This window comes from Silene latifolia, chromosome 5 (assembly GCF_048544455.1).
Source record: "Silene latifolia isolate original U9 population chromosome 5, ASM4854445v1, whole genome shotgun sequence".
Taxonomy (NCBI): Eukaryota; Viridiplantae; Streptophyta; class Magnoliopsida; order Caryophyllales; family Caryophyllaceae; genus Silene; species Silene latifolia.
The window spans coordinates 67,942,474-67,968,279 of NC_133530.1; the positions used below are offsets into that span (position 1 = coordinate 67,942,474).

The following is a 25,806-nucleotide window of genomic DNA, read 5'->3' on the forward strand; positions in this document are numbered from 1 at the left end:
GGTAAAAATTACATTAATTTTTATTTTCGTGTTGTATTAAGAGGTAAAATTTACATCAACTTATTAAATTTGATGTTGTAGTCTATATTTCTTAGATATTGGATACATCTATGGTTAAAAAAATTGATAATAAATGAATATTAATAAAATACATAGTAGTTGAAAGTATATTATAGAAAATGTAAAATGTATGGTAGTCTAAAATAATTGGTAGAAAATGTTAAGCCCAATTTATAGGATAGTAATTTGAACGGGTAAATCTCTAGATCCGCCTATTCTTTTAGTAGATAGAGGATGACACAAAAATTTTCATATTTTAAAGTAGAATCAAAAAATCAATTATAACAAATATTATTTCAATACTTGATGAGATTCCATTTTGTATTTTCCTTCAGCGTTTGGGCCCACATATTTTCATTCTATGCTGAGATGTATTACACATTAAATTTTAGCTTACCTTTGACCCACCTATTCTATTAAATCTATTGAATTAAGATAACATAAGAGAAAGCCCATTTATAGCAGCATTAAGTTAGGCGGGAAAAAATTACAGATTTCTTATTCTTTTAGTTTAAGGGGGATGAGTTTAGTGTTTAATTAGTTCAAGTTCCCATCTTTATTGTTTTAATCATATTTAATATTGCATTAACTTCTAACTTTTGTCATGTTTTAATCATATAGCATCCTCTCAAGTTCCTTTAATAAAACAGTAGATCTCCTGAGAGACGGTCTCTCAATAACTTTTTTGAGAGACCAACTATAAACTGATAGAAATGTGGTACAAAAAGTACTAAAATGGGGTACGTATAATGTAAAATGAGGTACTAATAAAAATAGTTACTCCCTCTGTCTCGGTCATTTGTTGTCCTTTTTCATTTTGGGGTGTCTCAGTCATTTGTTGTCCTTTCTAATTTAATAATGAATTTGATGAGTAATTTGATCATTCACACTCAATTTATTCCACTTGTCATTTGGTAATTGGCCCCCTCCCCTTTCCTTGGTCTTTGTGCCAAAATCAAAGGACAACAAATGACCGGGATGGAGAGAGTACAATATAAGATAAAATAGGTACGATTGTTATGAAAACATGTACCAAATTATGGGAAACAATTCAACAATAAAAGGGTACGAAAATTACATAAAGAGGTACGACAAAATGGTCTCTCAATAAGTTAGTGAGAGACCGTCTCTCCAAAATTTTTGTGTTAAAAAAATTGAGGTTCATTTTCCCTCCATAACTATATTTTAATGCATCTCCCTACCCATTTACTAATGTCTTATTTTTTTTTTTATTAAAATCTCAAGCGAAAAATCATTTTATAGAAGTGATGAATATTATTGTCGCCAAACATGGGTTGTTCGTTTATAAATCAACTAGTCAATGTCAGATAATTAACTCCCTTAAAAGGAATAATTTCATATTTGAAAGGTAAAATAAATTGAACTCAAAATAACAGTACACAATGGAAAAAAAAAACAAGAGAAGAAAAAAAAAAGGCATCTTTTGCGGGTTTTTTCTTAATTACCTATCTGAACTTCAGGAAGAGTCAGATTTTTTTTTTCTTTCTTACTCCCCTAACAAACAAATTCACAATTTCTCAACGAAGCAGTGGAAGCATGAGAAAAAAAGTTCTCTAATGCAAGTACGCTCCACTGTTTAATTTAAAATTAGGGAGTTTACACCGACACTTGAACACGTTACAGACAAAATTTGATTTGGATAGAACTCAACTAAGCGACATAGAAATCTAGCAATGGCCCAAACGCCAATATACTACACAACTATTTGTTGCATCAAGTCAAAACATCCAGTACCAACTTTAGCAGGCAAGCCAAGGCAAATTCTGGCCGAAGGAGTCTCTAAGTTATCTTTTAATCCAAAAGTAGCTGCATCCGTAAGGAATTTGGAAGCTGATTCATAGGACATCTTGCTGAAAGTTGAAGTCGAGTCTGCTATGCCCCCTGATCTACTCATAGGCCTATAACCACCCGTGTGTGTCATGTAATCGGCAATCAAGGTTAAGTGGCGCATATCAACTGAAACTCCATAATGCCCAAATACCGTGAATATCTCTGTTATAATGGTTGCTCTAGCAGCTTCGACCCCGTATGTATTTAGCATGGCATGTATATCATTCGAACTAATGAATCGCACGTCGAGGTCATCCTGCATGTCCCAAAATGCCGGAAAATCCAAGCCCGCGGTTTGGAGGGCAAGTCGAGATTCTTTACCCTTTTTGAGCATCGGAATTCCACCCAAGTCAGAATCATCCAAATGAAGTTCAACTACCTTACATTGCTCAATCTTGCCAGCAGTCTTCACATAAACTTTCTTCGCTGTCTTCTCAGCTATCTGTACAATTAAAAGCAACAAGAAATGAGAAGCTTATGGCACGGGCCGCACAGCATTAACTGTATTTCAAGCAAGAACAGCTTCCTATGTACAAATAAAACAATTTGTGATAGTTTAGGGCATCGGGACATGGGTGGGATATCTACGACTCAATATTTAAAACACGCGGGCTGTCTTAAAATGCAAAGGGCTGTCCTAAAATGCAAATACGGGCGTGCAACCTTCGTCAAAACAAAAGTATAGTTATAGTTTGATATATACAACAACAACATCAGAGCCTTAATCCCAAAATGGTTTGGGGTCAGCTAACATGAATCATCCTTTAGAACCGTCCGTGGGTGATCGCACACCTCAAAATGCAAAAATATAGAAAAGGAAAAGTGAAACACAATAGGGGAGTGAAACAACATAATACAAAAGCCAAGGTAGCCTTATAGGTTTTAAAATCAAAATCCGGATTTCTTTTATAAAAACTTAGAATTTAAATCGAGAATAAAGATTAAAACAATCAAGTATTAAAATTAAAGTGGATAGCTATTTGAGGGATTGGACTTAAAATCATTAATCATCATACTAAACGTTTCATACAGTCTCCATGCCCTCCCATAATGGAAAGAGGGACAGGTAAAGACTCCATATCCATTTCTTTGAGTGTGGAGTTGGACCCGGGTACAGTTCCCAAAGGTGAAGAATCGAGTAAGATAGGCTATGGTTGTAGATAAGCTACAACAATCTGCTTGAACATCAAAGCTCTAGTTTAAATTTAGATATGGATCCCATACAGTCGACTTGGACAAAATAGTTATTTCATGTCCAGTTCGCCCCCAAGTATTTGTGCATACTTTCCATTGACAAATCTGCGACAGTAATATATAAACTGAAATCTCACTTCAAAGTTACTCAGTCCAAGCAGCCAACAACTAACAACTACAAGAGCGTAGTTTTACACTATTCAAACAGAGGAATTTAGAGGCAAAGTAGCAAATTGTGTTACATGGAAAAGGATCGGAGAGAAAATTAAAATCCTTCCAACATAGAAACAATTTGGAAGGAAAATGACATTGCTCCATGTTCCATTCCCCTTCCTTCCCTCCCCTCCCCTCCCATTCCCTCGTATTTTTGCATCAAAATAAAAGGTTGGTGCCAAAATGATTTAGGATGGTTTAAATGAACTGTAATTGGCAAAACCCCTATTTGTAAATATTCGACCATATTTCAGCTGACTGCAATTTCAGTTAATCTTCTACGAGATTAATTGAAACATACCTAGTGGAGTAACTAAGTGAAAAAGCACCGTCCATAGGAAAATGAAAGAGACTGGCTATATGAAAGAGACTCAGAAGACTACTCTGATTTATAAGCAAGCCTGAAACAGTTTGTTATAAAATCAAGCAAAAGAAAAAAAAAAATTGATACCAACATACCTGTGCCAACAGTATGTGAGGTTCATTGATCAACTTAAAATGCACTTCAAAAAATACTCCTTCAGATTCAAGGTGACATACTTCAACTCTTTCCGCTTTCTTCTTTTTAGAGGCTTGTTTCACATTTTGACGAGTCGAACCAGACCTAGAGAAGGTTTTCTGTACAACTTGCTTAGTATCCTCTTTCATATTTTCATGCTCAATTTGTTCAACCTCACCTACATCTTCAGCCACAGACATTTCTTCTTCAACTTCATCGTCATCCTCCTCATCGCCCACCTCATCTGTAGCTTCCTGCTTTGCCTTATTTTCTTCTTCTTCTTCTTCTTCTTTTTCTTCTTCTTCTTCTTCTTCTTCTTCTTCTTCGTTATCCTCATAATCCATCTCGTCTGTAGCTTGCCGGTTTGCTTTCTGAGCATCTAAACCTAAATCTTCAGCTCCTTCACCACTGCCTTCATCGTCATCATCATCATCGCCGCCATCTGGTCGATTGCTTACGGAGATATCCCCGTCAGTTTCATCTGAGCCCTTCTCAGATACAGAACTGATGACATTAATTTTTTCAAGCAAAAGCAAATGACTTTCCATTGCATTTTGCAAGTCCTCCACAAAATTGTCTTCAAGGGTAGAGTGGCAGTCCTCCAACGTTATATCAGTGTGAGAAGGATAAAGTTCAGGTTCGTACAGCTTTATTTGAAGCTTATAAATACTGCAGATATTGTTATTGTCAACAGTGAACGGCACAAGACTAACATCCAATTTTTCTATCACATCAGCTACAGTGATCCTTTTCAATTTAGCAGCAAGACATTCCGCATCATCCCTGTGAATCACACAGAAATAAGCAATCTCCCCTTCACAAGATATATTAATTAACTCAATAATAGATAAGAATAAAAAAATCCGGGGCAGTAAGTGTCCCCAGAAAACAATCGTACAAAAATCAGCAAGGAATTCTACGGTTTAAGGAAATTCTATGTAAACAGTGATATTAGCTTCAGTCTTCAATATAAAGATAAAAAAACATATACATTCAACATTAGGTAGGACAAACATGGTCGTAGAAGAATATAGCCAATTTTCCAAAACCAATCACCACAGGGATAATCAATTTATAGTCAAACCGAATCATTTTACGCGCCTACAAAAATTATGGGGTCACAAGCTTAATCTCTCGAAACATTTGACAATTTTTTCCAGCTTATGCTCCGTAGCATTATGATTTGAGTATTTGACACTTGAAGAGAAGGAAGATTGCTACTTACTTTCCCTTGGTCTTCAGCAGAGGGCATGTCATCGTCGGAGTTTTGATAGCAACAGATGCAGTCATCAATATTTCTTGTAGACGTGGTATTCCCAGTGTAACATTCATTTCCCCTCGACCAGCATGATGGAATGTGTTTAAGCTATAAATCATAAACAAGATAATCAGAGCGCTTCGAGTGTTTTATGCTGCAACTTGCAAGACTTTTTTTTTCCTTTTTATCTATGTTACTCCGACTCCGCTGCAAATGTTGGATGTGGCTATTTAAAGGGGGAAAAACACGTCTAATAGAAAGAGTCAAGAGCATAATGTCGCAAGATTGGAGTGTCGAAATAACGCAGCTTCTTATATATACATCTATCAACAGTTTTCGGGCTCAGGAGAAGATGACGACAAGATGTCCTTTATAAAACAAGTAGAGCTTTTGACTTTATATTCAGCATAAGCATTCAATGCTGATGGGACCAATGATTTATTGTTCCGTGGCTTTTGAAATGTGATGCACTAAGCTGAATCATATTGACTCCAAACTCCACTTGAACGGTAACCTCTTTGGACACAGTAGGGGGAAAATGAATATACCCATACAATATATGTCCACTGAGTACCCATCAATTTAAAAAATGAGAGCACGATAGAAATCATTTGCTATATTGAGGGAAGTCTACAGTCTGCAAGTATGAGTATGAAAAATGATTCTGTACATATGACCAACTTTAAGAGCAGAATAATAACTCACGTCATTTGTGTTGATGGTTCGCCAACTGACTGGGCGGCAATAACCCCAACAGGCTCCCCAGGCTGGGCGAGACTCATGTAATATTTATTCCTCACCAGTTTAAGAAAGTTTGAACGATCCTTTCTGCGCATTAGCCCACAATTTATATCCAAAGCATGATCAGTAGAAAACTTTTCAGCTTTCGTGGCAAGTTGATTTGGAACTTCATTATCTTCTTCAATAAACTTGGATACACATGAATGATCACTTTGGCTAAGAGGATTATTACTCATAATTAGCAGTTGATTCTGAAAAAACAAAAAAACAAAAAAAGGTTTCGTAAAATATAGTTTAGATCTTGAAATTAAAAAAAGAATTATATATATATATATATATATATATAAGTCCAACATCTAACCAATGCCAACGCTTCAAACTCCTGCATATAGTTTTTTTGATGTACGTCAACACCATCTTCTCCATAGCGGAACTGAACGATAGATCCATCAGCATCACGAACAGTGTAATCATAATGAACTTTGAGACACTCAAGGTTCTTTATCAAGCATCTTTGCAAGTATCCACTGCGAGAGGTCTTAACAGCAGTATCCACTAATCTATAAACAAAAAGCACATGAGTCAGATTGGCAAATCCTTCAAAATTTTCAAAATTTGCACCTAGAAAAAATGGCTTTAGCCATCAAAAAAATTTTAGAAAGCAGAAAGGCTCAAAGGCCAGTATAAATATTAATATACTTTGTGCTCGGAAATTACAGCTAGACCATCACTTGTAGCTTGAAGACAACATTATGAATACAAGGACAAATGGCACAATTGGTGAGTATAAGTTCAGAGTGGACCAACTCCAAGCAACTTCAAAGATTTTCGAATTCTTCAAGTTTTTGGTTGAGAACAGTCGTGTTACAGCAATTACTCTATAAAAGAATGCTCCTTAGACCTTTATGGCTTTACAGAATGAAATACGTGCAGAATATAGAGCTCATAACCACTGCTGTTCATGGTTTGAGCTCAACATTCAGCATTCTTGGCTTCTTGGGTGAATTTTGGAAAGAAGACAGATCATAAAAGCAACATGGACGTAAGTAGGCTTACCCTTCACGACCAGCCATACAGTGGAAGTAGAACTCTTGGGGTCGTAGACCAGTAAGATAACGGTCACTAATAAATCCTCCAGCTCGAGCTGAACTGTCCCACGCAGGAAAGCATGGCAATGTCTTCCCAGAGACCATTCGGGGGACACGCTTTCCTTCCAACTCTTGCTGCCCCAGCAGGAGAGAGATTTGTTGGAAGTTGAACTGACAAAAACAAAACTCTATATAAGTCATATAATCCAATTCTATAGACGATTTATAAAAACAACACCAAAATATGTTCTCATATTCATCAAAATGAGTCGTCATATATTCATAACAAGCGTCATATTTCAATCATATTAACTCCAAAAAAAAATCCCAAAAACAGACGCATCCAAAAGATCATGGAGATAGCAACAACTTACCGTGCCACCTTTTGCTCCAGAGAGTGTCATCAATGAAAGGCAGTTGTTCCGAAATGGCTTGTTTAAGCCCTCCGGGAAAAGCTTAGTGACTGCTGAGTTCAGGGTATTAAGTTTGCTTCTCATCATTCCATCAAGAAGTGCTACTGCAGAGTCTCCATTGCGCCGTATCGCTTTCTCGATTTCAATTTGCATCTCAGAGGACTCTAAGAGAATGAAAATGTCATGCAACAATACAGCACCGAAAATAATGCACTCAAAAAAGATTTGGAGTCGGCTAAAATGTGACGTGCCATTTAAAAAAAATGAAGACTTTCAAAACAAGCATAAACTAAGGCCATATTGTAAGAAAACAGTACTAAGCTCACAGATTCCATCTATGTTTTCACGGACCCTCCATATAAACCTGCTTCCAAGCACTTCCACAGACCCGTCTCTAATAAATAAGGTTATAAGTCTGACTTTTCAAAACTGAGGGAAAAGTAAACATTGCATAAATGCACAAGAAAGCGCAGCATAACAAAGATGTGACTGACGGGCCATTAGAAGTAATCAAAGGCTTTTAAACTGTCTGGTTCCTTTAACAAATGAAAATAGGGCTCAAGTGAGAACTGAAATAGCTCCTACTTTTCCTAAGACTGAGATAGCAGCTTAAGTGCCTCATCATCCTCGAACTGATTTTTTCATTTTTCTCAAAAATCATTGAACAATAATCATACTTTTGACCACAATCAGTCAACTACCAGAAGGCCAAAAAGAAAATGGTAAAAGTAGGTTATTCACTATTTTAATAGTAAATAATTGAGCAGTGAAGCACCTATCTTTACCCTTTGCTTTTATCCGTTTGTGGCTCAAGCCCACCTAGGTCTTGTCAAAACACCCATTGTAGAAAAGTACATCTGATACCAAATTGAATTTGCTTAAATGTTCAACGAGATGGAACTATGAAAGTCCACAAATTTCATCTCTCTTTTCTACAGTATATGCGTAACAAGAAGGGGAAGTGAAGCAACTAAGCTAGAGCCCTGAATATTCTAGCTTCCCAGTTTATCAGTTGAATCAACATGAAGTTAGATCTCATATTTGCTTGCATGAAATGTATAAAGAAGTTCACAAATAATGACGAAACTAATTCCAGCACAAGAAGTTTTCACAGAGCCCAATGTCTACAAGGGCAGTGGCAACAAGGGCAAAAGATATGAAGTGTTTGAACTTGACCATGACTTCCATTGCATGAAATTTACATACTCTTATGAAGCTTTCAAGTTCCAAGGTCAAAATGTCAAATAATAAATTAGAAGGCACCTTATACCTAAGTGCTGTTTCTCGCGACCAATGAACTGCAAGTGAACTTCCTCTCCACAGTTCTCGCTAATTTGGAGCAACTGTTTTCTTTGCTCGTCATATGTTTGTATTAGAAGAAGATCATCAACTCCACAAGTAAAACCATGCATCTAAAGCATAAAAAATTAACTTATTAATCCGATATCAGTACTCAAAATGAATTGAAAGATCCATTTTTTTTTACACCAAATGATTAACAGGAGAAAATAAGGCAACTAGCAGAGCAGATTCATGCCTGGAAATAAGCAGTCAGAACACGACTCAGAACAGAAAGTAAGTTTCCGGCAGCACTAGGCCCATACATTTCCTGCACAGTGTGGACCAAGCCATACTTCCCAAATTGCTCCTTGTCTATAACTCCTTGGACCAGTTCATTCTTGTGAACATGCACAATATCCTCATCAATGTTGTGAATGGGTTCCACCATGTTCTTAGTCTTCTTTTTCTTTTTAGGAACTTCATCAATCTTCTGAAGACCCTCAGCATTCTTTTTTTTGGATTCATCCTTCCCAAAGTACTCCCTTGCAATTTTAGCACGCTTTTTGACAGTAAATGGCAAACGGCCTCTAGTTACATGATTTAAAATAGCAGTTATGACCTGTAATTAAAAACATTTTTAGATGGTCAAATATTATACTCAATATAAACTACAGCAAAACATTAGCTATCAAATAAGTATGGCTAGCAGAGATTGTAGAACCTGCTTCCCAGTCCAAAGCCTTCTGGGTCTTATTATAGCAGGTGGATTGGCCCGTATAATATCTTCTGACTCCAGTACAGATATTTTCTTACCAGAATTAGTGTTTAAAGAGGGTGTACCGAAGGAACATACACCAGATGCGTAGAGAAGTTCACTGAATTCGGCCCACGTAAGAAAAGTATCCCTCTTTGTTAGAAGTACAGCACTCACAATATGATCCTATCCAAGAGTATGCCAACAACAACAAGAACATCATTACCCCAATGACTCCCGCAAATATAAAAATTGAAGTACGAATATACGATGACAAAATAGAGTTTGTAAATCTATTAAAGAGATACACTGAGATCCAAAACCTGAATTAAAGCTCTTTTAGGATCACCACGTGTTGGAACAATATACTGATTATTAGCATTTACAATGTTGTAAGCTTCAGAGCGTGATATCTCATCTTGTGGAAAGTGAACATTAATTTCATCGCCATCAAAATCAGCATTGAAGGAACTGAACCAAAGGACACCCAGCACAATCAGTACTTAGCACAATTTCACTACAAAGTACTGTCGCTTGGAACCAAAAAGAAGGAAAAGGGGACAGACATACTCGCAATTTGCATAATGAAATCGAAGAGTCCTCTCCCCAGGCAAGACTCGAACTTTAAGTGCTATAATACTTGGCTTATGAAGAGTCGGCTGAAGGGGAAAAAATTAAGAAAAAAAATGCTCAGATGGACTAAAAAAAATATGCAACATGAGAAGAGTAGCGGAACACCCAATCAAGAATCATTCCAACTCTGACTTCAGCAACAGCTTCTTAAGTGCATACCTGGCGATTCACAAGAACAATATCCCCATTGCGGAGGTGACGCAACACAACTTTCCCTTCATATTCATAACGGCTGCTCTTTCCAGGTTGTGTTAAAACTCCTTTAGAAGAAGGTAACTTTCTGGAGATCGAGATACGGGATTTTTTGTTAGATGGTAGTTTCGTAGTTGACATTTTGTCAACATAATGTGTGGCTCCAGGGTGTACGTCAGGCCCATTAGCAATAGCATCCCGTAAGTCAGACATGTTCCAAGGAGTAACTCTCTGCATGACCAACATAGCACTTGCAATGACACCCCAAATTTAAATAGCCAAAATTGATTTGTATAAAGCATGTGCATTAACCGAAGAAAGCAAATTACAAATCAAATACACAAAAGATTAGCATATTGGAGTTAACAAACACCCCTATGAGTATGTGCAGACAATTTTCAGGTCCAGTTTTTTTTTTAAGGTGGTTGTATACTTGGACTGAAAAAACTGTGTTTAAAGACTTCAACGCTGTTTAATTGTTATGTTAGACCTTAGTGGTGGCCTTCAAATTGGACTTGTGTTTCTTGTGTTTTGGATTATATTGTTTCACTCGGTTTACTAAGTCACTTTCTGTAGATGCATGGCACCACAGTCGGTCTCTTGTGAATAATATAATATTATTAACTACTCCCTCCCATTTTTTTTCTTCCCATTTCATTCTTCTTAACTTTTAAGAAAAAGATAAAAATGACTAAACTACCCTTATCTTACAAGATACACCTTACCCCTTACCAACCCTAAATCGGCTACCAGCCTACCACTCATGCTTACTCCAGACGGTTATGGGCTAGGTAAAGGGGTTCGGGCGCCAAGGGTCTATGTTTTTTTCTGAAAACGTAAGATTGAATAGGAAGAGCCATTTAATTGATGACATGGTAATATGACATACTGCCTCCAAGTTTTATGAATCTTCCTCTTTACTTTTTGCACAAAAATAAGAGATTGAATAAAGTGATGTAAGTTGTGGAGAGAGAAAATAATAAAGAATGAATAAAGTAGTGGAAGTTGTTGACATTTTAGGAGAGAGGATGAATAAAGAATGGATAAAAATATACCAAAAAAGGAAAGGGGAAGATAGGAAAATAGACTTAAAAGGGAAATAGAGAAGACTCATAAATTTGGAGGGATTATTAAGTAGTCTGCAAGGATGAGGAAGTCTCGCACTAGAATTACTCATCTACAATAAAGGGAATAAACTCGCTTTCAAAAGAAAACAAAAAAAAGAAAGGAGGGGAGGGGGGGTAAAAATAGGACATTAAAAAGAAAAGAAAAAAAAGGTCTACAGAAAACCCAAGTCACTACTAAGGCCTGTCAAGGAGTCTCACTTACAATACTTATTACGGGTGTAACAATTGAGATTCAAAATTTGACAATAAAGAGATCTGCCAAGATATCGCCTCTTTTCTAGACAAAAATGTGACTCTTATAATTTATGTTTTCACATTTCAATAATAACTACGAACATCTCTTAAAGTTAAGCATAAGTACATCATGATTTCCCAAAATAGGGTCTAAGCAAGTTTGAAACATAAAGAAATCATGCGAGATAGGTTAAAGCCAGAAAACCGACCAATTCCGTCTAGACTCTTAGCATAGGTAGTTATTGACCAAAAGTAAAGAAACCAAAGGTAGTCGAAAACAAAAAAAATAATGTAAGGTAGAATTTTTACAAATACCTCTAAATATAAGGTAGTTTCTAACAAAAAAAAAAACTTACTTTTTTGAAAAATACTAAACTGATTAGTACACTTTATTGTGGTCATTAAAATGAATAGTAATGGGTGCATTTCACAAGTGCTATAAAGAAACAATAAAACATATCACACTTTATCCTTCCTTGTGAATGAAGTGAACTCTTTTCTTCATCTTTAAAGTCCAAGCCATTTATTAATAATAACCTATGGCTGCCCTTGGCAGTTCCTCCCCCCTCTCTCGTCCGAGACATTAGTCATAGCCTATGGTTGCCCTAAACAATGTCTCCCTTCACTTGTGATTTGTAATAAAAATGGTTGATATTTTCCTTGGTACTTAATTCATTCAACATCAATCTAATACAATGAAAATATTACTATAATACTACTCACCTTCTTTCCCCTTCCCTCTTTGATAAGGATTTTCTATCCTCTTCCCTCTTTGATACAGACCTTCAAATTTTCTATCCCCTTCCCAGTTCCCACTATGACTCCATATATATGATGAGGTCACAAGATACTTATTAATGCTTTCCAGACAAGTCCAGATAAGCTCACAAGAGACATACTCACAACATTACTCTTGCGTTTTACAAATCGGCTTTGACATTTATTCATAATTTTCTTCAATTCAGACGTGTATTAGGTGAAGATTTATTCTAAAGACCAATTTGATCTTCATGAATTCCTTTCGGTGAATACACATCTCGGACTTGTTGAATAGTGGTAACAGTTGACAGAAAAGAATTGAGAGAGCGAGTCATATAACAGTACAATAATCTTATGCTGCCACATCAATATCCAAATCTGCTGCATGAGCCATTCAATCAAACAGTGTCCATTAATTTCACAAAAACAGATCTACCTGCTGTGAACTGTGAAGAGAAGTTTCTTAATGGTTGCATAACTATAAAGAGTAATCAAACACTAAGATTAACCAAATTATTTATTTTTTACTTTTGACCGGGCCATTTGCAGTAAAATATGATAGTTTAGGCCGTTTGTGGGAATTTGAGATATATGTTACTCTGGCTCGGCTTGAAGGGTCAGACACGGCTGCGTATCCACGTGTCGGACACGGCTGTTTTATGAAAAAATGTCAAGTTTTTGGTTTAAAATGAAGTGTCGAGTGTCATACCAGTGTCCAAGGATCGAGTGTCGGACACAGGTACGTGAGCTCATATGAAGTGTCGAAGTAACATAGGCATACGATTATTATTGCTATGGCCTATTTCATTAGAGATAAATGCCTTTGTTGTTGTGGACGAAATGAGGCACACACATTGTTCGTTACAAGGAAAATTGACGGTATTATGAAGGAATCCAAAATGGGGGGCCTGAAGGGTTACTTCAGGCAAAAACAAACAGCAAATCAAATTTTCGTTCATGCAATCATGTTAATGGCATCAAAGTAATAGCTTCTTTAGCGCACCAAAAAAAAAAGTAATAGCTTCTTTGTTTTCAAAACAGTAAAAGAGTGTGTGTTCAAAAATTATCTCACCTCAGGATACGTTAATCGTAAGGCAAAAACGGGAGGAATACCAATCTCATTGACAGCCAAATATGGATCAGGGGAAATCACGGAACGACAGGCAAAATTAACTCGCTTCCCCATCATCTTCTGCCTGAACATGCCTTCCTTTTTTTCCAGCAATTGACATATTCCACAAGCCATGTCTTTCTGACCTATGCCTGTTATCAAACACAAGGTGAACATACTTAGCTTCTCCAACAACATTAAACTGGTTTCACAGTGAATGACTACTTCAACAAGACATGTAGGCACAGCAGCACAATCAGAATAGGCTGAACTCGTGCAACTATATTTAAAGCCACAATGAATCCTGATTTACTAATAACAATCCCACACCCAACAGCTTACTGGGGGAGCATAACAGTGTCGTTTTAGCGCTAGTTTGAAGAGGTGCAAGACACACTAAGACGTAAAGGGGGCCATGGCAACGAGACGCAAGGCAAGGCAAAGACAGGAGCCTTTTGGACACGATACGCCCTATTTTATGTAAGAACATTAGTATTTTCGCAACAATACCTTTTTTAGGAGTTTTGAAGTTGGCCAACAAACAATGACATGACTCGAAAACTAGACACGAACCCGGCACGAAATTAACCAGGTTGAGTTAAAGCCTAATGACTTATTTATGTAAGTAGGTCGACACGGACACGATATGAGATATTATTGGGTCGGGTTTTGGTTGAGCTCTCTAAACACAGACCCAACACGAATAACCTATTTACTAAATTAGCCTAAGGGGGCGTTTGGTAAGGGGTATTTGGGAAAGGGACTGAAACTACTCGTTTCTCTTTGCTGGTGTTTTGGTTGACACTTATTTTTATTCCGTTTACCCCATCTCTAGAATAGGATACTCAAAATCCTTCTAATTTGATTCCCCCCGCACCACTCCCAAGGGTTCGGGAAACCCACCCTTTCCCTGCTACACCCATTCCATCACGACTTCAACATCAACACAAGCCTCTTACGTTGGAACCACCACCATCCGTGTCGCCGCGGACGCTCTCTCTGTCTCCGGTGTTGGTGGCCTCTTATGCCACCCACTAACTGTTGTTTGTCTAAGCATTTTCTTGGTGGTAAAGGTTTGGAGTGGAGTCTTCGATGGTCCAGCAAAGGAACACCATGGGTGGAGAATGGTGAGGCGAGGTGGCGGTGGGTGGATGAGGGTGAATGTTTTAGTGGTTGTAATAGTTGAGGACGGTGAAGGACAATGATCCCTTTTCTCTGTAATTTCAAACCACACACAATTAAAATTGGTGCATTTCCATTCCATTCCCCTTATTTCCCTTACCTGATTCCATTCTCATACCCCCCCCCCCCAAAAAAAAAAAAAAATATTTTGATCCTCCATCACATAAATATATTTGCACATTCCAAACAAGACGCGGCACAAAATTAAAGGGTATGGATTAGAGGCTTATGGCCCATTTATGTAATTGGGTCAACACGAGCACGACAAGATATTTATTTGGGTTGGGTTAGAGTTGAAGGGAACATGACCGATTTACATGTAAGTGGGTAATTGAATCATTTATATAAGTGGGTCCACGAGAAAAATGGTTAAAATTTTTAATCAGTCCTCGAATAATTTTCTTTTTTTTTATAAGATACACTATCAAAGAGACAAAGACACAAGGGGATGACGCCCATACACAAAAACGTCATTTTGATATCTAAAAAATGGGGAGTAACATTTTGGAGTAATTCATAAATATCACTTTTCTACACCTCATTTTTAAACTACCACCATTTGTAATAAATTCTCATTTTCTCACCTATTCTAAACATTTGTCTAGAGCTCTTACCCAAAATACCCTTTTGACAAAATAGAAGACATTTCTTTGGCGAATATCAAACATGACATATCTTTATTTTTGCCAAAAGCCGGCTTTTTATAAAAGTGAAACACGATATACAAAGCATAAAAGTGAATGTAATAATTTAAACTCACCTGCAGCACTCTTGCTATCAAACAAAGTATTTACAGATTGTTGAAGTCTTAACCATGCTTTGGTCCGATCAGCATCCTGCTGATAAGCATTTGCCAGATTTTTATTAGAATCCAAAATCTTCTGCAGTAGAATAGTTTGAGGATGCTCCATCACCTGAAGAACAAATACCAGTAGATCGCTTGTAATTAATGATTGATCATAATGCTTAGACGAACAACAACCAAAAAACACACATTACAAAAGTGCAACAACAACAACAACAACAACATCAGAGCCTTAATCCCAAAATGATTTGGGATCGGCTGACATGAATCATCTTTTCGAACCGTCTATGGGTGAACGCACGCCTCAAAATGCGAATAAAAAGGGAAGATGAAAAACAAAAAGGAAGAACGAAAATGTAATGGAAAGTCAAGGTGAACTTAGGGGTTTTAAAATCGAATTCCGTCTTTCTTTTATAAAAAACACAAGGGAAAAGGAATGGAATCATAAGAAAAGGAATGAAATCATGAAAGGGATTCAAGGCGAAAGGAAAGGGAGTACTCCTACCATCTTAAGATGTTTGGTTGGAAGTTAGAAGGGAACAGGAATCATCACCCTTGAAACCCCTACCACATCCAACACCTACACTACTGCCACCATCGTCGCTGCCACCAACACCAGTCGTCCGGCACTCAGGCCGACATCCCACCATCCCACCACCATCCTCTCGCCTGCGCCGGCTTCCCACACGTCTACATCCCTTGTCGAACATCCATTAGCGCAAAAAGAAACCACCCTAGAGAAACCCTCCCCCACCCACGAAACCCCCTCCCCCGCCCTCGTAAACACCAAGGAGGGATTTTGTGGGATGAGGGTTTCTTGGAATTTTGGGGGTGGTGGTTTAGGGGGTTAGTGTCTTTTTCCATGTAGTTGGGGAATGTTTTCGGGTAGGTGGTGATGGTTTCGACGGTGGTAAGAGGAGTGTAAGGAGAGGTCGTCGACGAGGGCGTATGTAGGTGTCGACGTCAGTGGTTGTCGCGGTGGGAGATGAGGTGATCCATGGTGTTGGTGGTGGGTATAGGTGGTAGATGTAGAGGCGAGTCTGTTTAGTAGGCTCATTGGGATACTCTTGGGGGGTGGGGGAATCATTTTAAGGGGATTATGGGTAATCCTATTCTAAAAGGTCGGGGAAAGGGAATGAAAACAAAAACAAAAAAATACAAGGGAATGAGAACATTTTGTTCCCATTCCTGATTAGCTACAACCAAACAGCCCTAAGAAGCTTAAATTTCCAATCCATCATGCACTTCAACTTGTAAGATACAGAAATTGCACATTGCATAAATTCCACGTCTCAAATAAATGATACAGCGGTTCGAATTCAAGTTCTATGATTGGGCCAATATTGAACTCATGCACTTAAACCTCCTCAAATAACAAGAACTAAAAGTTGTGACCAATTGTTATCACACTCGCAAAAATGAGTGAGCATAAAAATAAGGGACAGAGACCAAGTTGAGCCTCCACTATACACAATAGAATTATATGTAATAGTTAGGTAGACCGGTTTCACCAAACCTATGCAATAAAATAAAAACGAGATGAAATTTTAAATTATCAGCAAGTCCATTATTACAGCGGGATAAAGATTATTCCAAATCGATAGAAAGCATCCAAAAACAGTAAGGGTTACACAGAGATCAATGCAGCAAAGACTTACTGAATCACCTCCTTTAGAAGGAGGGCGGAACTTTGTTGGAGGCACAAGAAGAGTTTTTATAAAGAACATCATGAAAGAAGACTTTTTCTCCGAAGGTAGCTTATGTTGTTGAATATCAGAAATGAAGGAGCATAGGGCGGCTTCTTCTACCCATAGATGAGACAATATCTCTTTTACCTGTAATCATTGAATGCTCAGCAAAAAAGCAATAAAATATTACTCTACACCTCCTGTAGTTACCTGTAATTTTCTAGTTCACTTTATTGCATTACTAGTTCTCCCCTCTAAAAATTTTGATCCCTAGGACAATGAAAACTTCTATGTTTTCAGTTAAATATTTTGATTTATTTTCTGCCCCACCTTATTGCATTACTAGTTCACCCCTCTGGAATTCCCCCCAACTAAAAGTCTTGGTTTCCCCATTGCTTGCAACGAATATGTACAGTACAATAGATGATGGGGGGAAAAATCGAAATATGGCAGTAGTGTGCTTTTCTTATTATTTCATGTAGTTGGAACAGTAGGCTAGTAGCAAATCTTGGATAACATTTATGGACTACAACTGCCACATTTTTATGAACATCCCTGCAACAATTTTGAGCATCATTGGGGTTATTAATAATCCTTACTCTCCAAGGATTTCACACTGTTCTTGGCTGTAGACCTTTATTTCTCCCTCCAATCTAAAAACCATTAAGCATATTATGAATCTTTCACCTTCAATTTCTCTTGGTACATGTTATATTGTACAACTATGAAAAGATATTATTATAAAAGTGCTCAATTAGACAAATTTAATGCTTTATATTGTACTCGTACTATTTTTACCCTAGGGTCAAAATTTGACATTTATACAAATGTGCCAGATGGAATACAGTTATATATTTAATATCCTCTATCTCAGAAGATAACACCATATATTCCAAGTCCCATAAAGATCAAAAAAAAATACACAATTTTTACCAAATGTGAAGTGCACATGGAACTGTAGATGTTAAAACAAATGACCAAGAAAGAGTGAAGGGCATACTTCTGTTGGTAAGAAAGAACGTTTATTTTTCGGCTTCAGGAGTTCTGAATACTTATCATTCTTTTTTCCTTGACGCTTTTTTGAATTTACATCACCATTATTGTGGTTCTCAGCATCTTCTACCTCTGATGCAGACTTATCATAATCATCTTCAGCAATTTCTGAATCAACCTTAAAGCCTCTCATTGCGTTGCTTCTTATACTCGCTTCCGACATGGCATCCTATAAGAATCAGATAGTTAATAGGTTTTTGGTTTCCAGATGTATAAAAACAGAAAATATGAGGCCATAGAACAAACCACTTGAAGCCATCCGTAAACAGGTTTGGAAATGGCAGGATTCTTTGCGCCACAACTACATTTGCTAGTTCTATTCTTGAAAAAATTATATAAAATCAGATGTGCTTCAGTAAGCTGAAGAGATGTCCATTCACGCTGATCCTCATGTTTGTAACCGACTTGAATTCCAGCAGATTCATTGTCGCTATCAGAGTCGACAGAGGTCAAAGATTCAAGCGCCCTAGAGTCAGCAATACGACCCTCTCTAATGAGATTCAATTTGGCGACACATAATTGGACCTGAATGTTGGAAGTTGAAAAATTGGCATATTGAAGGTTAAGGAATAAAAATGAAAAGAGAAATAAATTTCAGAGTAAAATCAGCTTACATCCTCTCTGGTAGCCCTAAAATGAAAGCAACTGAAACAGGTGTTCTGTAGAATACGGCAGAGCGTATTAAACAGTAGGGGATGGTAAACTAGTTGAATGAGATCAATATGACCACAATGTCCAGGGCAGTAGAAACTTCGTTGGCCACAGGTTTTGCAACTGCACAGGGAATATTTAATCACTAGGAAAACAAGGAAAAAGAAGGGAAGTCGCATTTTGAAATAAATATAGAGAAGTGGCATAGGAAACATACGAAGAAACATCGTCGAAGGGACCTAAAGAAGGATCATAAAGACCATCAGGTTGAGGCTGGCCAACATTAGTTAGCAACTCACGGTTGGTAATTTTCATAACGCTGAGCTTGTGGACCTCCTCGTCGGTATAGATACCAAAGCGAACAGACTCCACTGTCTCCGTCCCCATCTCCGTCCCCATCTTCAAAAATCAGACAATTAACAATTAGCACGCCCGGTTCTGAGGGTCGTCTGCAGGGGCGGCGGCCTAGGGCCCAAGCTAGAAAGGGGCCCATTGTTCAGAGTTTTAAAATAATAATAGTGGTAGGAAAAGAAAAAAAATCTAATTTAGTAAAAACAAAATGAGGCGTGCGTTCACCCATGGACGGTTCGAAAGGATGATTCATGTCAGCCGACCCCAAATCATTTTGGGATTAAGGCTCTGATGTTGATGTTGTTGTTGTTGTAGTAAAAACAAAGCAATGCTTTTCTAATTTCTCACCCTGACTCTCTACCCTCTTTTTTTTTCTAAGCCCCGAATTCCCAACTCTTTTCTTCTTTAATTGGAAATTTAGAATTTAAAAACTCATCTTCTAATTCCTAAGCAACGGTTTCTTAATTTCAATGCCCAAGATATAAGATATATGATCACTGATTGACTGATTGAGTCGATCATAACCTTAAAGCTTTGATTGAGATGGTTTTCAAATGTGGTAGAGTGAGGCTCTTGATAAAAGTTAACGCCTTAATTAAGAGTTAATCTTCTTCCACTACCACCACCCTTAATCCACCTTACACAGCCCCAAGAACTGCAGCAAACCCACTATTAATGTTTTGCCGCAACTCCTTTGGTCAACCACCGCCAAAATTATTGGCCACCAGCCTCTTGGCCAAATTACCACCAAAATTGCATTATCTCACTACTAAAATTCGACCACCACTCCTTTGGTCACTATTAAAATTCGGCCACAACCCCTCATGGTAGATATTATTTTTAAGCAAAAGCAGCAAACCACTCGCCCAAAACCCGGCATGGCTCATCCCAAAATCCACAAAGCCTCTTCCGCTACACGAAAGAATTGCATTATACACACTCCAAATTATGACACTATCCTTCTCTCACTACCAATTTCGGCCACCATATATATAAAAAAAAAGTTGTCTACCCTTTGTCACCACCCTCTTAGTTTTCACGACAATCTACCGTGTGTAAGCTACAGATCGATTTTTAATAGAATTGATATCGTATCTTATTTATTAAAGCAACAACTACAGAGCCTATGCCTATGTGTCGCTCTGTGGTTGAAAGTCAATAAGTCAAACAAAATACATTTTGTATTTCCTGATTTTCAGTACCCACGTTCTATATGGGAATTAACACAGCATTATACTTGGTTTCTATCAAGTCTTAATTGTATACTCCGTATATAATAAATCGGTTTCAAGTAGCTATAATTACAACAATTATTTCAAGTAATTAAATTTTATGACTATTGTTAGAATTGTCCATCTAGAGTAAAATAACAAACCCATAATTAATTGAAAAGCCCAGAAAAGGAGAAGAAAACCCATAAATTTACCAGAAAGTGACAATAATGACAAAAAACTTGACATGAGTAATTATTAAACCCAGAAATTAGAATTGAAAATAAAGTATATAATTTAAGACAAATAATCTTCTTATTCTTCTACTGGATTTACCCCCAAAAGAATAAGAGGACAATTATCTAGAGTAATTGATGCATTTTTTTGTAATTGGAAAGGTATGCGCAAAAATAAAATTCAAACATCACTGATTTCACTTGCATTAACTATCACATGTACATTATCCCTGAAAATCAAATAAGCAAAGCTCAAAGTTTAAAGCATTCATTCATTAACTAGCACACTCTTCGAGAAATCATCATCAGTAAAATCAGACGAAACAAATGAAATTAAGAACAAATTAATATCAATTGAATAGCAAATTAATACAGTACTAATTTAAGGGCAAATTCGTTTGAATAGAAAACTGAATAGCAAATTCGTATGAGATTCAATTCAAATAAGCATATGAAATTAAAAACAATAAAAAGATTAAAATCATACTTACTAAATAATTGATGGATTCGAAATAGGAATAAAAAAAAGAGGGATTTATCCTTCTTACTGGTCGTCGTCTTCGCCGGTCACTATCGTCGTCGGCTGCCGTATAATCTCAGTTTATGGTTAGAGGTGACTTTAGGGTTAGAGCTTAGAGGTGGGTTTTGGGTTTAAGGAAAGAATTGGGATTTTGGTAAAGAAAGACGCTAAAATAGGAGTCCATATTCGAGTCCATACTTACACCGGTTGAAATTGTTTTCTCCAAACATCTAACGATCCTAAATCCCCTATTTACTAAATGAATAGGTGATTCTACGTTTTTTCCCGCCTAAATATATTATCTTCTATTTGAGACTTTAATTTTGCGCATTCTACTAAGCACACTATGGGCCAAATCTGCAAGCTCAAGAAATAAAATAAAAAATATAATGTAAATTAGATGAATCATAAATCATTGTTATAATTAGATTATTTCATTCCCTATATACTAAGAGTATAAAATTCTCCCTCCAAAAGCATCAAGTTAAATAAGGAAACAAAAAGACTTATTCATTACATTATTATCATTAGTTTTATGGTAAAGAAAAAAGATTTTTTTTCCAGTAAATATAGATTTTATAAGTTCAATATTCTTGATTAGTTCATAGTTTAATTTTTTTTTTTCTCGTATCAAAAAGTGAGGTGTATGACAAATTACTTATGAGTCAATTCAAAATATAAATAATAACTAAAAATAAAATATCTATATATACCGCACATGTGCGGGATTTACACTAGTTTATTCATAAAACTAAAAGGAAAATGAAAGTTATAGGGGAAATTATTATTAAATGGGATTGAGAGAAGGAAATGAAGAGGATCATAATCCGGAAAATAGAACCATGTGTGTTACTGTGTTTGTTAGGCTAAGATTTAAATGTTTTTTTTTAAAAAAATACGTGTCTTAAGGGTCGAATTCGGTTCCCATAAATCAGACCCGGACCCAAAATACTTATCTAAGACTCATACCCGACCCATACCCGCACGGCTCTCAAAAATTTAGATCCAGAGTGTATAAGTGGTGGGTTTGGGTTTGTTTGGAAGGTGTCTATTTATATAATGATATAAAGGCTTCTAAATAAGGTTTATTATGGACCAAATATATAGGTTACTAAATAATTTTGTTCGGCCCATGCCATCATGAATCATCAATGTTCATTACAACATAATCGAACCAATTCTAAGATTAATAAGTCTCTCTTAAAACGGATATATATATATATATATATATATATATATATATATATAGATTCGGGATCCTATGAGAACCATCAAGATAATGAGAACCATGAGAACCACTCACAACCCTTAGATCAAACTGAAATTTGACGGTGAGATAAATATTGATTAAACTTACTCTAATTTGTCAAAACCTGTCGAACCTCCAAACCCAAACTCATTCATTTTCCAAATTTCCTTCTCTCATATTTTCTTTCTCTCTTAAACTATCAAATCTTGCAACACATTCCAGCTCCTGCTTTTCTACGTTTGATTGTCACAAATATTCCGATCAAAATCTTCCACGCTTCTTCCAGCAATGGATCCTGGTACTTTGATGAGGTAAACTTTCGATATTGATGATTAATTTTTATCGAAAATAAGGTTTATATCTTTTTCACTTTGTAATTTTTTATTTGTCGATTAAATTAGTTTAATTTAGTCCTTGATTAATGTGTTAAAGTCGTAATGATGAATTATAGTTGGACTAGATTAAATTGTGATGGGAAAATTGATTAAAGTTTGAACCTCTTGATGTGAATTGTTGTTTAATGAAGTTAATTGATCAAATTGTGAGTATGTTGATGTGAATTGTTGTTTAATGAAGTTAATTGATCAAATTGTGAGTATGGACTATGGAGCAGCTAATTAAGCATTTGGACTCTTAAATGAAGGTCGTTATACCTTGTAGCATCGAGATTCGAAGTCTAATTATGATGCTTTTTCGTCTTAGGAATTAGAATATACGGAATTCTCATTAGGCTAGTTCAGTTTTTGGACTAGATTAGGGGATTTGCAATGGCATATCATCTATAAGCTTGTCTTTTTAGCTAATGGATATGCGCTTATCAGTGAATTATAATACGGAGTATAACATTAGGCTAGTGAACTAAACTTATCGCTGAATTATAATATAACATTACTTGTCTTTTTAGCATCATCTATTTTTGAACTAGCCTAATGTTATATTATAATTCAAGCGCATATCCATTAGCCTAATGTTACAATCGAAAGCGTTGTTGGAGACTGTGTCTTTGTGGCTGCCAATCGTATTCCTTGGAAAGTAGATGTTTCCTTAGCAATCCTGACAATCTTTTGATCATTGGCTCTACCTTGTTATATTATTGCATTATGGGTAGCTATCTTTTGCAGGTGCCCTAATTAGTATTGCATCTATGACTATGTTGATTATGAATCTCTGAGTTTACTTTCCCTGTTCAAAATTCCGTGCTTCTTTAAGTAACTTGTGGGAAATGATACGAGTAGAATCATAGACCGTATAATCTATCAAGGGTCGGGTTAATGTTGTTGACATTGTAGAGTTTCAATCTCTGCTGTAAAATAAAGCCCATAAGAACAAATGCTACCTATATTCCTTATCTTTAGCATCAGTTTTAAATTTGCGTCTCTTGGAGTGACATTTCTCAATGACTGTCTTTCCATAAATCCATAGCATAGGGCTTTCATCTTTATTAATATTTTTGAGTAATTAACCTTATGAATTCCCAATAAATACCCGAGAACAATCGAGCCATTTCTAACTAGGAAAGTCGGTAGGGGCCACACCGCCTCTCGTTGAGATGAGGATGAAGTGTTTAATTTGGTGGTTGACAGGTATTTTCATGGTTACTTGGTATGCTAAAAGTCTAATGTCGCGCTACTAATAGATAATTTTAGGGTAATCTTTATTTTTTAGATGAATATTGATCTTGATCGTATTTATTTGCACCATCGTTTCAGGTCTCTAAATTTAATTCACCGATGGGCAATGCGGCTCCTTCTACCCATTCAGTGGGGTAACTGAAGAATTGAAAACTTTCTTAACATGATATCTCAGAGGTTAGTCCAAAGGATAATTTGATAGCAGAATAATGAGTTAAAAGTACATAGTATCGGCCATCGGATACCATCTACGCGAGTACGCGTTGTAAACGTTACATGACAAATATTGAACATGATTTGTTTGCAGACATCTAGCGACCATGTAAGTGATCCTCGACTGTCATTTGTTGAAAGTGCCGCGATGTAGATTCTAGAGGTGATGCTTGAATCGGAAAGAATAATGCAGCCGTGGTACTGTCAAAATATTTTAATCGCAATGGAGTGTGGTACTGTCAAATGTGAGTCGTTTCGTTTTTTTTTCTCTTTAATCCCCTTTTGAATGACTTTTCAGGAAAATGGTAACTCGGAGTTGGATAATCCTACCCCAACCATTTTCCCCTAAAAAGGGTTTACTCTTCCCCTCTAGGGTGTGTTTTGGTCTTGTCCCATTCGAATGACAATAAGGGGAAGGGTCCTAATTTTAATTCTATGTGCATGAAATAAGATTCGATGTGCATGAAATAAAGTTCTATGTGCATTAAAAAGTTCTTCAGTTGTATTAGTTGGTTATATTATGTTACTAACTACTGTTGGTTAAGGACATTAATTTTAATTCTATGTGCATGAAATAAGTTTCTACGTGCATTAAAAATTTCTTCAGTTGCATCAGTTGGTTATATTATGATACTAATTCCTATTCGTTGACGACATTAATTTTAATTCTATATACATGAAATAAGATTCTATGTGCATGAAATAAGGTTCTATGTGCATGAAATAAGGTTATCTGTGCATTAAAAAGTTCTTCAGTTGCGTCAGTTGGTTATATTATGATACTAATTATACCAACCTCTTTGATTATCTTTTTCATCTTTCCTCCTTTTGGAAGATTTGTGGTCGTCGATTCTCACTCGTTTTTTGGTTATCTTTTTGTTGGATGACTTAACAGTAGAAATGCTTTCATCCTTTTCAAAATGTAATCTCCTATAGGAATTTTATCCGTGGAAGCCTTGGAGTCAGATGATAAGGTTGTAACTGCACGCGTAGGAGCCTATTTCACAACAATGCATTCAGAAAACAGCAAATCAGGACGCGGGCAAACAATTAATAAAGTTATAGATGCATGAAAAAGTAATATATGTGCATTAAACAACCTTGTATATGCATGAAATATGTAAAATCTCGTTGTTACATTAATTTAGACTACCATAAACATATGACTTTCATACTCGTATTTGTTTGGCGTATTTTAAAGGCTATTAGCTTAATGGTAGAGCAATGTGCAAATTGTGCACAAAGGTATGGGTTCGAATCCCATATAGCCTATAGTAACTTCATCACTATAGCTTCGCTTTTTAGTCCTTCGTAGAGAGCATGTCTAACATTTGGAAAGAATGAGGCGAGGAAGCTCAATCCACGGTCAGTGAGACCAGGATCAATTCCCAAGCTAGGATTTTCATCCGAACTATGTATAACCATAAAATCAGGAGACAGTGTGATATCACCCGAAAAAAAATATTTGATTTTTCTTCTGTTGACGGAATAAGTTATTCTTTTGAAGGCGCAGAAATGTCCTTGGTATGTCCTCATTTGATGAACATACTGAATGAGCATTATGAGATTCTGTGTGAAGTAAATAAGAAATATCAGAATAGACACTAG

At 36.5% G+C, this 25,806-nt stretch overlaps 1 protein-coding gene across 4 annotated transcripts; it reads right to left on the bottom strand.

Moving 5' to 3' along the window:
* Nucleotides 1–1,600: 1,600 nt before the first annotated feature.
* Nucleotides 1,601–21,287, bottom strand: LOC141657495 (DNA-directed RNA polymerase I subunit 1). Of its 4 annotated transcripts, none has more exons than XM_074464753.1 (21): nt 21,077–21,287; nt 19,005–19,186; nt 18,751–18,910; nt 18,383–18,661; nt 18,084–18,305; nt 17,054–17,230; nt 15,351–15,504; nt 13,370–13,560; nt 10,145–10,408; nt 9,923–10,011; nt 9,676–9,823; nt 9,320–9,538; nt 8,855–9,217; nt 8,588–8,729; nt 7,279–7,481; nt 6,873–7,075; nt 6,178–6,376; nt 5,781–6,067; nt 5,043–5,183; nt 3,778–4,600; nt 1,601–2,353 (listed from the first exon to the last, which is right to left on the bottom strand). In XM_074464753.1, exons 2-21 carry the CDS (start codon nt 19,184–19,186, stop codon nt 1,775–1,777), a joined length of 5,025 nt encoding a protein of 1,674 aa, XP_074320854.1. In that variant the 5' UTR covers nt 21,077–21,287; the 3' UTR covers nt 1,601–1,774. The 4 variants fall into 4 exon arrangements, with proteins under 4 accessions (XP_074320854.1, XP_074320856.1, XP_074320855.1 ...); XM_074464755.1 differs by having other exon boundaries at nt 21,134–21,274; XM_074464754.1 differs by having other exon boundaries at nt 19,005–19,264; nt 21,077–21,274.
* Between the last annotated feature and the right edge of the window lie 4,519 nt (nt 21,288–25,806).

Excerpts from the sequence above, each read along its gene's own strand:
- LOC141657495 (XM_074464753.1), bottom strand. The coding sequence starts at position 19,186 with ATGGGGACGGAGATGGGGACGGAGACAGTGGAGTCTGTTCGCTTTGGT. Across the intron at positions 9,824-9,922 it reads TTTCATTATGCAAATTGCGA|TTCCTTCAATGCTGATTTTG; the intron begins GTATGTCTGTCC and ends CCTTTGGTTCAG. Across the intron at positions 8,730-8,854 it reads TTCTGACTGCTTATTTCCAG|ATGCATGGTTTTACTTGTGG; the intron begins GCATGAATCTGC and ends TTTATGCTTTAG.